This window comes from Vidua chalybeata, chromosome 22, assembly GCF_026979565.1.
Source record: "Vidua chalybeata isolate OUT-0048 chromosome 22, bVidCha1 merged haplotype, whole genome shotgun sequence".
Taxonomy (NCBI): Eukaryota; Metazoa; Chordata; class Aves; order Passeriformes; family Viduidae; genus Vidua; species Vidua chalybeata.
Window position 1 is genome coordinate 1,579,702 of NC_071551.1, and position 13,029 is coordinate 1,592,730.

The 13,029-nt window shown below is 52.7% G+C and overlaps 1 protein-coding gene across 1 annotated transcript in view; it reads right to left on the reverse strand.

The window, feature by feature from the left end:
• The window catches only part of PAX7 (paired box 7), a 119,075-nt gene that overhangs the window by 63,509 nt on the left and 42,537 nt on the right, over positions 1 to 13,029 (reverse strand). The window contains exon 6 of the mRNA XM_053962945.1: positions 1,198 to 1,397. Coding sequence (XP_053818920.1) covers positions 1,198 to 1,397 — 200 coding nt within the window. The remainder of the gene's footprint in view (positions 1 to 1,197; positions 1,398 to 13,029) is intronic.

Consider the following 13,029-nt stretch of genomic DNA (forward strand, 5'->3'; position numbering starts at 1 on the left):
CTGGGCAGAGCAGGGTTAGGCTGGGCTGCACGGGGTTAGGCCAGGGAGAGCGGGGTTAGGCTGGGGTGAGCAGGGTTAGGCTGGGGTGAGCAGGGTTAGGCCAGGGAGAGTGGGGTTAGACTGGGCAGAGCAGGATTAGGCTGGGGTGAGCAGGGTTAGGCCAGGCAGAGCAGGGTTAGGCTGGGCTGCACGGGGTTAGGCCAGGGAGAGCAGGGTTAGGCTGGGGTGAGCAGGGTTAGGCCGGGGAGTGCAGGATTAGGCTGGGGTGCACGAGGTTAGGCAAGAGAGAGTGGGGTTAGGCTGGGATGAGCAGGCTTAGGCCGGGGAGCATGGGGTTAGGCTGGGCTGTGTGAGGTTAGGCAGGGGAGCCTGGCGTTAGGTCAAGATGCACAGGGTTAGGCTGGGCTGTGCAGGGTTAGGCTGGGGTGCACAGGGTCAGGCTGGGGTGTGAGGGGTTAGGCTGGGCTGTGCAGGGTTAGGCTGGGCTGTGCAGGGGTTAGGCTGGGCTGTGCAGGGTTAGGCTGGGCTGTGCAGGGTTAGGCTGGGCTGTGCTCAGGGTCAGGCTGGGGTGTGAGGGGTTAGGCTGGGCTGTGCAGGGTTAGGCTGGGCTGTGCAGGGTTAGGCTGGGGTGCACAGGGTCAGGCTGGGGTGTGAGGGGTTAGGCTGGGCTGTGCAGGGTTAGGCTGGGCTGTGCAGGGTCAGGCTGGGGTGTGAGGGGTTAGGCTGAGCTACACAGGGTTAGGCTGGGCTGTGCAGGGGTTAGGCTGGGCTGTGCAGGGTTAGGCTGGGCTGTGCAGGGTTAGGCTGGGCTGTGCTCAGGGTCAGGCTGGGGTGTGAGGGGTTAGGCTGGGCTGTGCAGGGTTAGGCTGGGCTGTGCAGGGTTAGGCTGGGGTGCACAGGGTCAGGCTGGGGTGTGAGGGGTTAGGCTGGGCTGTGCAGGGTTAGGCTGGGCTGTGCAGGGTCAGGCTGGGGTGTGAGGGGTTAGGCTGAGCTACACAGGGTTAGGCTGAGCTACACAGGGTTAGGCTGGGGTGTGCAGGGTTAGGCTGGGCTGTGCAGGGTCAGGCTGGGCTGTGCAGGGTCAGGCTGGGCTGTGCAGGGTAAGCCAGAACGTGCAGGGTTAAGCCGGGGCTGCACAGGGTTACTCTGTGGAGCGCGGGCTTAGGCCGGGCCGCGCGCGGTTAGGCCGGGCCTTACCTGCACGCGGGCCTCGGTGAGCTTGGTGCGCTGGGCCAGCTCCTCGCGGGTGTAGATGTCGGGGTAGTGGGTCCTCTCGAAGGCCTTCTCCAGCTCCTCCAGCTGCTCTGCCGTGAACGTGGTGCGGCTGCGGCGCTGCTTCCGCTTCAGCGGCAGGTCCGGCTCCGACTCCACGTCCGAGCCCTCGTCCAGGCGGTTCCCTGCGGAGAGGGACATCGGGAGAGGGGGTTCAGTCCCACGGGGAAAAGTACTGGAAGGGGAAAGAGCCCGGCAAAGTCAGCAAAATAGAGCTTGGAATCGTGAACCTTCCCGTGTGGGAATCGGAAAAACAGGAACTTCCACAAGCACTGAAGGGTTTGATCTGCAGCCTTAGAAAAAGGCTGTACCTTAGATTAGTGTAAAAATAGATTAATTAGATTAATGCAAATTAGATCGATGTAAAAAGGCTGTACACTGGATTAATGTAAAAATATAATACACAGACATTAGGCAGAAAAATCAGAAATTTAGCTTTCTACAGTTGTAAGAATATGCCTTAAGTAAATGAGAAACTGTATTGATAAGATGGTGAAGGGTTTTTAACGTAGGAGTGTCATTAAATAGACTAAGCTTAGAGTTTAGAAGTTCTAATAGACTATTATAACTATATAACTATATTCTTTATATTAGAATATAACTATAAATATATTTTATGTATTAGAATATAAGTATAACTATATTCTATATATTAGAATATAACTATAACTATATTCTATGTATTAGAATATGTGCATACGTGTAACAACAGCCTGTTAGGTAAAAGTATCCACAATGCAGCAAAATTAAGTGAAAGTGGTAAGTTAGAAAAACAAAATAAACATTGTGACATCTGTCCATTAGATTAAAAAGTTGTAGATTGTCTTGTAGCAAAGAACTCGTGGCTGCTCTTGAGCTATAACTGGCTACTTACTCTCATAAATCTCACACCTGCTAATGTTGATCTGAGTAATAAATCAGCCCAAAAATGGTCCCATTCCTTCATTAATTGCAGCGGTAATAATATTCCAGTTTGGGTTGGAGAGGCCTCGAAGTCCATCCAGTGCCACCCCCTGCCATGGGCACGGACACCTCCCACCGCCCCAGGGCACCTCCAGGGAACAGGGCAGCCACAGCTTCTCTGGGAAATCCATTCCAGGGAGGAATTTCTTCCCAATATCGAAGAAAAGGAGTCCCTCAATTCCCCAACCATGGGAATCCTGGAATCAATTCCACAGCCATGGGAATCCTGGAATCCCAGTGCCTCAATCCTGCAGCCATGGGAATCCTGGGATCCCAGTCCCTTTCTCCATGGCCATGGGAATCCTGGAATCAATTCCCCAGCCATGGGAATCCTGGGATCCCAGTCCCTTTCTCCATGGCCATGGGAATCCTGGAATCAATTCCCCAGCCATGGGAATCCTGGAATCCCAGTCCCTGTCTCGGCAGCCATGGTAATCCTGGAATCCCAGACTGGTTTCGGCTGGGAGGGACCTTAAATCTCATCCCATTCCAGCCCTTCCACCATCCCAGCTTGCTCCAGGCCCCGTCCAACCTGGCCTTGGACACTTCCAGGGATGAGGAATCTCCAGTTTCTCTGTCCCGTGGACAGAACATCCACTGGTTTTATGCTGTTCATAGCACTTGCTACCAACTGTTTTCCCCACATTGCAAAGAAAACCTTGGAAAATTAAAACTTCTTGCAGGAAAAGGGGAGCTCATAGTCCCTGATTCAAATTGTTACAGAAAAAAGAGCTTCCAGCATTTGGCTTATTTCCATTTTTCCTTGGAAATTCCTGTCTCTGAGTTGCCCGTTTTGCCCCGAAAAAGGCAGGAACGGAAATGTTGTCAACAAATGATGCTTTGACTTGTGCTGCCCAATTTCCTCCCATGTTTTATCAAGGGTTAGGCTTGAAGGTTTCAGTTTTTAAAACTTAGGAAGGAAAAAAAAAGAAAGGAACAACTGGGAATTTTCACAGATGGGAAAAACCTTTCCAGCTCAGCATTGCTGGAGGTTGGGCTGCCCAGAGGAGACAGCTCAGTTCCTCAACTCCCAAATTTCCTATGGAATTCAGATGCCATCCAGTCCTTTCCCAGTGTTTAATCAGTCACTTAATTCCTCCACCTGGACTTTTCCCTTTCCCTTCTCCCTGCCTTGATCCCAGCACCAGGCGCAGCCTCCCAAGGCTCTGGTGACCCCACAGGAGAGCAGCTGGAATAAATAAACCCGGGTTTGCTCCATGTTTTTAGGCTGGAGATCAAGCAGAAGGCCCCACATGGATATCCCCCAGGTCCTCAGCAGCTTTTGGAGGAGCCGGAACTCCAACCTTGTCTCTCCTGGAGCAATCCCGGTTCCAGAGATCTTCCATGTGGGGATTACGGGTTCCCTACGGGGTGCAGATGTTGAGTTTGGAGGATCTCAGCCCACAAATGTGCCCCCAGTCCAGGGCAGCAGAGAAGGGACAATGGGACACGGGAAACCTCTGAGCTGGGGACAGCTCTGGCCCTGCCACCTTTTCCTTCTTTCCCAAGAAAACAGGGGATTCACTGGATTAATTGATTTTTTTCCCTTCCCGAGCCTGGCTGTTGTTTTCCACAGGAACCACCCAGCCTCGCTGAGAGCCAGAACCAAATCGTGCTCACAGCAAAGTCCTTTTTCTTTTGGGCCAACCTTTGCTAATTTAGGATTAAAGCAGGGCTTACATAAGCTCAGCCTGACTATAAATTTCCCTGAAGTCTCTAACCGTGTTTTCCAGCCTATTTTTTCACCCTTTTTTGTTCAGCTCCTATATTATCATCACCCAAAAATCTGCTTTTTTTCTTGGCAGTGCTGGGAGCTGCAGCTGTGGCTCCCGACAGCTGCTGGGGGGTTTGAGGGGTGGGAGGCACAGAGTCCCCTGGAGCCGCCTCGTTTGTACTGAGATCACCACAAAAAGCCTCTGCATTCCTGACAAAATTCCTTTTATGTCCCAGGGCTTGTGGGACCTCAGAGAAGGTGCTGGATTCAGGGGAGTTCTGCTCCAGGGGTTGCTTTTTGGGGAAAAAAACATTCCTTGGAGAGGTTTTCCCTCCTTTGGGCTCTGGCATCCTGTTAAATGCCTTAAACACGTTCAGCTTTTAGATCCAAACCCTTTGATTTCTGAATTTCTCCCCCCAAATCAGTGAGAAATTCCCTGACGGCTTCAGAGGGGCAGCACCTGCCCCACACTTTAAAGATCCAAAAAAAAACAATCCTAAAATTTTTCCAAGTTCTCCCGCACGTGGCCAGAATTTGTTCCTAAATGAGATTTTTGGGATTTGTCCTCTCTCCCAGCAGGACAAGGCAGGGAACGGGAAAACTGAAAGGAAAAGGGAAAACTGACAAGAAAAGGGAAACCAGGAGAGAAGGGAAAGCCAGGAGAGAAGCACGTGGGTTACAGGACTCGTGCTCATCCTGCTGTATTTGGATTTTTTAGGATCTTCCAGGGAAGGTCTGGGGTCTCCAGGAGAAGGAACATCTGTGCCTGAGAACAGCAGGGCTGCACATCTGGGCCCCAGATGATGCAGGGCAGGTAGGAGCCCGCACATCTGGGCCTTGGAGGAGCAAAGGCACATCTGGAAAGCTCCAGCACATTCCCTGAAGCTCCTTGCCGGAGCCGCTCCATCACAAATGAGCTCGGCTGCTCGTCCCATCCCGCTCTGGGGTCCAGAGCTCCCCAGGGGCAGGGAAAACCAGCCGGGAAAGGATGTGTGCCAAATTTCACCTGGGCAGGGAACCCCCCCAGCTCCCTTCCCTGATCTGTCCAGGAGGTTTCGGGAGAGGATGAGGGATTGTCACCCTCTGTCCCCACCATGGTGTGATTCTGGGGTGAAAAGGGTTGAGATAACCGATACCAGCGCCAGGATAAACCTCTGCATTCCCAAGCTTCCCGACGGCTCCCGTCAGGCACTATCCCCATTTTCCAGCCGTGCCAGAGCCAGCGGGAGCCACCCCCCACCCCCAGTGACCCCGGGGGCCGGGAAGGGCTGGGAACAGCAGCCACAGCTCCTGGTGCCAAGTGCCCGGCTCCAAGAGCCCGACCTCAAAGCTGGAACTGAGGAAAAACTCCCAGGGAATGCCTGGGAGCAGCTGCTTCCACCCGGAGCAGCTGCTGCTGTCAGGCAGGGATGTGGGGAAGGACAGGGAATGCTTTCCAGCTGGGCTGGGCTCCCGGCACATCCAGCACGCCCCACGAGCAGCTCCCTCACCTCCCAGCCCCACAGGTCGTTGCCATTCCCAACCAGCTGGAATATCCTGGACAATCCGTTCCCACATTCCCCCTAAAGCTCCTGTGCCATTGATTTTCTGAGGATGTGGAGAATCCCAAAGCTGGGGCTTCACCCCAAACTCAAACCCTTCATTTTTCCCAACCCATCCCTGTGTGAGCGATGGATGCCAGCATTGGACACACAAATTTTTCACCCAAATTTCCAGGGAGTTTTGCCACAGGAATGACCCGGTGGTGTTTTAGCCTTGCTCAGCACAGGCAGCCTGCAAAGGGGAAGGTGCAGAAATTTCCAGCAGCACCTTGCTGGGGGGAAGGATGAAGGATGGGAAGCTGTGGGCTGGCCAGCAGCAGCTCCACCGGGAGCTCATCCCGGGAAAATTGATGGGAAAAGCAGAGCCGGGAGTGAATGGAGGGGAAAACCTCCCAGCAGGACAAGGCAAGGAACAGGAAAACTAAAGGGAAAAGGGAAAAGGGAAAACTGACAAGAAAAGGGAAAACCAGGAGAGAAGGGAAAACCAGGAGATAAGGGAAAGCCAGGAGAGGAGGGAAAGCCAGGAGAGGAGGGAAGACTAAAGGGAAAAACGGAAAACTGAAGGGAAAAGGGAAAACCAGAAGAGCAGAGAAAACCAGGAGAGAAGGGAAAACTAAAGGGAAAAGGGAAAACCAGGTGAGAAGAGACAGCCAGGAGAGAAGCATGTGGGTTACAGGACTCATGCTTATCCTGCTGTATTTGGGTTTTTTAGGAGCAATCCCATTGTTTTTTCATCTCTTTTTCAGAGTAACTGCTCTGCAGCTCAGAATGAAAAGCTCAAACTGCCCAAAATCTCTTTGCTTTTAGAAAGAAATGGTAATTTCAGGAATAAAAAGGCAGAGGCTTCATCCTGGGAGCAGCGGCAGGGATGCAGCAGGGAAGCTCTTCCCGCTGTTCCGAGGAGATATTCCAATGTCTGGGGAATTTTTGGGAGCCAAGGGGAGAAGTGGCCCCGTGAACCTGCTGAGGGTTTGTGTGGGGCAGTGCTGAGTCCTGCACCTTCAGGAAGAGCTGGGAGAGGGAATAAACCCCCCTGGAGTGGCTGGAGCAGTGCAGGGAAAGCCTTGTCCCTGGGCTCATTCCAGCGTCAGGAAATGTGGGAATTACGGCCCCAGAGTCCCATTCCTGAGAAAATCTTGGGTTCAGCTCGGGGAACAGCGAGCAGGAGCCCTTTGGAGGGGTTTGGAAGGAGCAGGAGGAGGCTGGAACTGGAGGAGGGGACCAGGAAAAGCCATCTGCAGTCAGGGCCTGGCCGTGTCCCCCGTCCCCATTCCCATCTCCTCCACCTCCCTCCTCTCCAGCCGCAGCTTCTGGGCTCCTCTTGGCCCCGGAGTTAAATTAATCAACAGGATTAGGAGGGAGCGGCCCCAGCGAGGCCCTCCAGGCTCAGCCTGAGCCCGGGATGCTCCACAAGGAGCCGCAGCCGGTGCAGGAGCCGCTGGGAGCTGGGATGGGCAGCGTGGGAGCGCATTCATTACGGGGGATGGACGGGGGCGAGGGGACGGGAGCCGCTCGCCAGCCCTCGGCTCTTCCCTCCCTTCTCTTCCCTCTCCCTGCCAGCTGCACCACCCTAAAACCGAACTGGGAGAGGTGGGGAAGGAGAGGAATTGGGGACAAAGTGGGATTGGGGAGGGAGTGGGATTGGGGGAAAAAAGGGATTGTGGAGGGAGAGGAATTGGGGATGAAATGGGATTGGGGAGGGAGCAGGATTGGGGAAAAATGGGATTGGGGAGGGAGAGGAATTGGGGATGAAATGGGATTGGGGAGGGAGCAGAATTGGGGAGGCAGCAGGATTGGGAACAAAATGGGACTGGGGAGGGAGCAGGATTTGGGATGAAATGGGATTGGGGAGGGAGCAGGACTGGGGACAGAGCAGGATTGGGGAGGGAGCGGGATTGGGGACAAAATGGGATTGGGGAGGGAGAGGGATTGGGGAGGGAGAGGGATTGGGGACAGAATGGGATTAGGGGAGGGAGAAGGATTGGGGACAAAATGGGATTTGGGGAGGGAGAGGGATTGGGGATGGAGTGGCTTTGGGGATGATGTGGGATTGGGGTTGGCTGGGCTGTGGCCACACCTTTCGTGCTGCACTTGGCTGCAGCAAACTCCCCCCGAAGCTGCTGCAGCCTCGGGGATGCTCCATAAACCCCACCTGGAGGTGGCTGCCTGGGATTTAATGGGATGAGAGAAGGAAGGAAGGAAAACCCGCTCAGAAGGTGCCGGCAAGATCTGAGCAGCCCCAGGTGAGAGCCCCACAGAGGATCCCCTGTTCCAGACCTCTCCATCCAGCCCAGCCCTGGTGCATGGGGATCAGTGGGATGGAGCAGCTCTTCTGGCGGGAAAGGCCGAGGGATTTGGGATAGTTCAGCCTGGAGAGGAGGCTGAACCATCCCAAAGCTCCAGAGTGACCTCACTGTGACCTTCACAGGCCTGAAGGAGCCACAAGAAAGATGGAGAGAGACAATTCCCAAGGGCTGGAGGGACAGGACACAGGGAATGGCTTCCCACTGCCAGAGAGGGGTTTAGGTGGGATATTGGGAAGGAAGTCCCGGCTGTGAGGGTGGTGAGGCCCTGGCACAGGGTGCCCAGAGCAGCTGTGGCTGCCCCTGGATCCCTGAAAGTGTCCAAGGCCAGGCTGGATGGGGCTGGGAGCACCCTGGGATGGTGGAAGGAGTCGCTGCCCATGGCAGGAGGATGGACCTGGATCAATTTTAAACTGCTCCCAACTCAATCCAGCTCAACAGAACCCAGCCCAACACAACCAACGCAACCCAACCCAACTCAACCCAACTCAACACAACCCAACTCAACCCAACCCAACCCAACTTCCAACTCAACACAACACAACCCAACTCAACCTAACTCAACCCAACCCAACCCAACTTCCAACTCAACACAACACAATCCAACTCAACCCAACTCAACACAACCCAACCCAACTTCCAACTCAACACAACCCAACCCAACTTCCAACTCAACCCAACCCAACCCAACTTCCAACTCAACACAACACAATCCAACTCAACCCAACTCAACACAACCCAACCCAACTTCCAACTCAACACAACCCAACCCAACTTCCAACTCAACACAACACAACCCAACTTCCAACTCAACACAACACAACCCAACTCAACCCAACTCAACACAACCCAACCCAACTTCCAACTCAACACAACACAACCCAACTTCCAACTCAACACAACACAACCCAACTCAACCCATCCCATGATTACTGCTGAGATCCTGCCCTGGCCCTCGCCTGCGGGGCAGGAAGGAGGAATCTTTGGGATTCAGGCACGGAGGAATCCCTGGATCCACCATCCCAAGCTGTGCCTGTGGGGCAGGAGAGGTGGGATGGCACAGCCCGAGTTTCCTGCTGCCCCAGGAGGACACGGAACGAGCCGGGATCAGAGGAACATTGGGATTTATCCTCTCCTGAGCTGCACCTGCCACCGGCAGCTCCAGAAACCGGACCTGGAGCTCTCCCGGCCTTCCCAGCTCCTCTTTCCCGGGCAGGAGCAAACCAACCCCACCCAGGTGCAAACAGGGTCTCGAGGAGCCCGAAAAGGCGGTGCAGAATTGTCCTGCCGTCACTTTGTTGTTCCCAGCACTGTTATAGATACATATTGTAATATTGGCTTTTCACAAACATTAAAATAGATTTTATACCTGTAGTGTTGAAGTAACCTTGCCATAAAGATATCGTTTTTATTTCTGTTGTTAATTAAGCTTAATAAAATAGCTGATGTAAGTATACTTATATTAATATACCTGCTTAGATTAGATAACATCCAATAAATATATAAAAGGATTCCAGACAGAATTGTCCAGTGGTTAAAGGCTCAGTTGGGATCCACAGGGATCCACAGGGATCTGATCCCAGATGGGATCCCAGAGGTTCCCTGTGGATTTGGATCCATGGGGCTGAACTGATCCCAGATGGGATCCTGTAGGAACAGTGGGATTCACAGGGCTGATCCAATCCCAGATGGGATCCTGTGGGAACAGTGGGATCCACGGGGCTGATCTGATCCCAGATGGGATCCTGTGGGAACAGCGGGATCCATGGGGCTGATCTGATCCCAGATCAGATCCCAGAGTCTCCCTGTGAGAACAACGGGATCCACAGGGCTGATCTGATTCCAGAAGCTCCCTATGGGAAACATGGGATCCATGGGGCTGATCTGAACCCAGATGGGATCCCATGGAAACAACGGGATCCATGGGGCTGATCTGATGCCAGATGGGATCCTGTAGGAACAGTGGGATTCACAGGGCTGATCTAATCCCAAATGGGATCCTGTGGGAGCAGTGGGATCCACGGGGTTGATCTGATCCCAGAAGCTCTCTGTGGAAACAACGGGATCCATGGGGCTGATCTGATCCCAAATGGGATCCTGTAGGAACAGCAGGATCCACAGGGCTGATCCTGAGGATCTGCCCTGTCCCCACACCCGTCACAACCCCCCGAACTTTCCGCTCCTTCCAGAGTGAACAAACCCGACCCATCCCGACCGTTCGGCGGCAGCCGGGGAGGGAGGGAGGGCGGACAGGGAGCCACGTCCTTTGTGAATGCCCTGGACACAAACAGATGGAATATCCATCAACTCCAGCCCTCTTTTCTTCGCTTTCAACTTTTTCCTGCTCCTCGCCTCCCTGCCCCCTCCGCCCCTCGCCCTCTCTCTCCAGGCTTTTGTTCGGCCTTTTCAAGCGGCCCGAGGTGATGGGGCCGGCCCCGAGTCCCGGCACATCTGTGGGGTCCATAAAAGGCCCCTCTGGCACTTCAATATTCATGGCCTCGTGCCTGTGGCAGGCGCAGGATCCAGCCCGGGAGAGAGGGAGGTGGTATAGATATAATATATTGCAATATAATAGATTATATTGCAATATAATGAAATATATTAAAATATAATAAAATATATTACCATATAATATAATGTATTACAATAGAATACAATGTATTGCAATATAATATAATATAATATGATGATATGATATGATATGATATGATATGATATGATGATATGATATGATATAATATTATATTATTTATAATTATATTATTTATATAATAAACTAAAATCATATAGTATATTATTTATAACTATATTATTTCTATAATGATATTAAATTATATAGTAATATTATATTATAATTGAATATTGCATATTAAAATATTGGCTTTTCACAAATAACTTTATCATAAAGATACAGCTTTTATTTCTGTTGTTAATTAAGCTCGGTGCAACAGCTGATATCAGCGTGCTTGTGTTAAAATGCTGCTGGGATGGGACCACACGCAATGAACACAGGATGAGCACACCTGTACAGGTATTCCAATTATCAGCCCTCACCATCTAAACCCAGTGCGGACCAAGGCCCAAAACCCAGGGCTGATGAGAATGGACTGAAAGCACAACCAAGGAAAACTCATGCTCTACAAACCAGACCCAGGGAGGAGCCAGGCTAAACCATTCTGAAAACACATGAACTGGTTCAGAGAAAGAGTTTACTCTGCAGAAAGGTCTGTGAATATACAACAGACTGATGGAATAGAAAAAAATGTTTAACGAGTATCCCAAAGATAACGGCACTCGTTGTTTTGGCACTCGTAACAACCTTTGCTCTCCTATTGCCCTTCATTAAACTTTGTAAATTTTCACAGGAGAGAGGGAGGGAGGGAGGGAGGAAGGCAGGCAGGCAGGCAGGAAGGCAGGCAGGCAGGCAGGCAGGAAGGAAGGCAGGAAGGCAGGAAGGAAGGCAGGAAGGCAGGCAGGAAGGCAGGAAGGAAGGAAGGCAGGAAGGCAGGAAGGAAGGAAGGCAGGAAGGCAGGAAGGAAGGAAGGCAGGAAGGCAGGCAGGAAGGCAGGCAGGCAGGAAGGCAGGCAGGAAGGAAGGCAGGAAGGCAGGCAGGCAGGAAGGCAGGCAGGCAGGAAGGCAGGCAGGCAGGAAGGCAGGCAGGCAGGCAGGAAGGCAGGCAGGCAGGCAGGCAGGAAGGCAGGCAGGAAGGCAGGCAGGAAGGCAGGCAGGAAGGCAGGCAGGAAGGCAGGAAGGCAGGAAGGCAGGCAGGAAGGCAGGCAGGAAGGCAGGCAGGAAGGCAGGCAGGCAGGCAGGCAGGCAGGCAGGAAGGAAGGAAGGAAGGAAGGAAGGAAGGAAGGAAGGAAGGAAGGAAGGAAGGAAGGAAGGAAGGAAGGAAGGAAGGAAGGAAGGAAGGAAGGAAGGAAGGAAGGAAGGAAGGAAGGAAGGAAGGAAGGAAGGAAGGAAGGAAGGAAGGAAGGAAGGAAGGAAGGAAGGAAGGAAGGAAGGAAGGAAGGAAGGAAGGAAGGAAGGAAGGAAGGAAGGAAGGAAGGAAGGAAGGAAGGAAGGAAGGAAGGAAGGAAGGAAGGAAGGAAGGAAGGAAGGAAGGAAGGAAGGAAGGAAGGAAGGAAGGAAGGAAGGAAGGAAGGAAGGAAGGAAGGAAGGAAGGAAGGAAGGAAGGAAGGAAGGAAGGAAGGAAGGAAGGAAGGAAGGAAGGAAGGAAGGAAGGAAGGAAGGAAGGAAGGAAGGAAGGAAGGAAGGAAGGAAGGAAGGAAGGAAGGAAGGAAGGAAGGAAGGAAGGAAGGAAGGAAGGAAGGAAGGAAGGAAGGAAGGAAGGAAGGAAGGAAGGAAGGAAGGAAGGAAGGAAGGAAGGAAGGAAGGAAGGAAGGAAGGAAGGAAGGAAGGAAGGAAGGAAGGAAGGAAGGAAGGAAGGAAGGAAGGAAGGAAGGAAGGAAGGAAGGAAGGAAGGAAGGAAGGAAGGAAGGAAGGAAGGAAGGAAGGAAGGAAGGAAGGAAGGAAGGAAGGAAGGAAGGAAGGAAGGAAGGAAGGAAGGAAGGAAGGAAGGAAGGAAGGAAGGAAGGAAGGAAGGAAGGAAGGAAGGAAGGAAGGAAGGAAGGAAGGAAGGAAGGAAGGAAGGAAGGAAGGAAGGAAGGAAGGAAGGAAGGAAGGAAGGAAGGAAGGAAGGAAGGAAGGAAGGAAGGAAGGAAGGAAGGAAGGAAGGAAGGAAGGAAGGAAGGAAGGAAGGAAGGAAGGACCCCAGACCTTCCCAGCTCTCCCACTCGAAGAGGGGCACCACCAGTGCTCCCCAAAGTGGGAGGCAAAGGGAAACCAGCTGGGATCCAGGCTGGAGGAACAATAACAAGGAGAGAAGCTCTGCTCGCCTTCTCTGAGTTTCCCTTATTTTTGTTTTGCTTTCTTCCCTTCCCAGCTCCAGCCCTGCTGGTCCCTCACAAGTATTCCTCATGGAGCAGCACAAACACATCCCACGGGCTGGGAGGGCTGGGCATGGGGAGGCACAGAGCCCACTGGATCAGGGGTGGGAGATCTTATCCTGGGAAACCCCTGGATTTACTGGGATCCAGTCCCAGATAACCCCTGGATTTCCAGGGATATGATCCCAGATTACCCCTGGATTTACAGGGATCCCATCCCAGATAACCCCTGGATTTATCTGATCCCAGATAAGCCCTGGATTTGCAGGGATCTGATCCTGGATAACCCCTGGATTTAGAGGGATGTG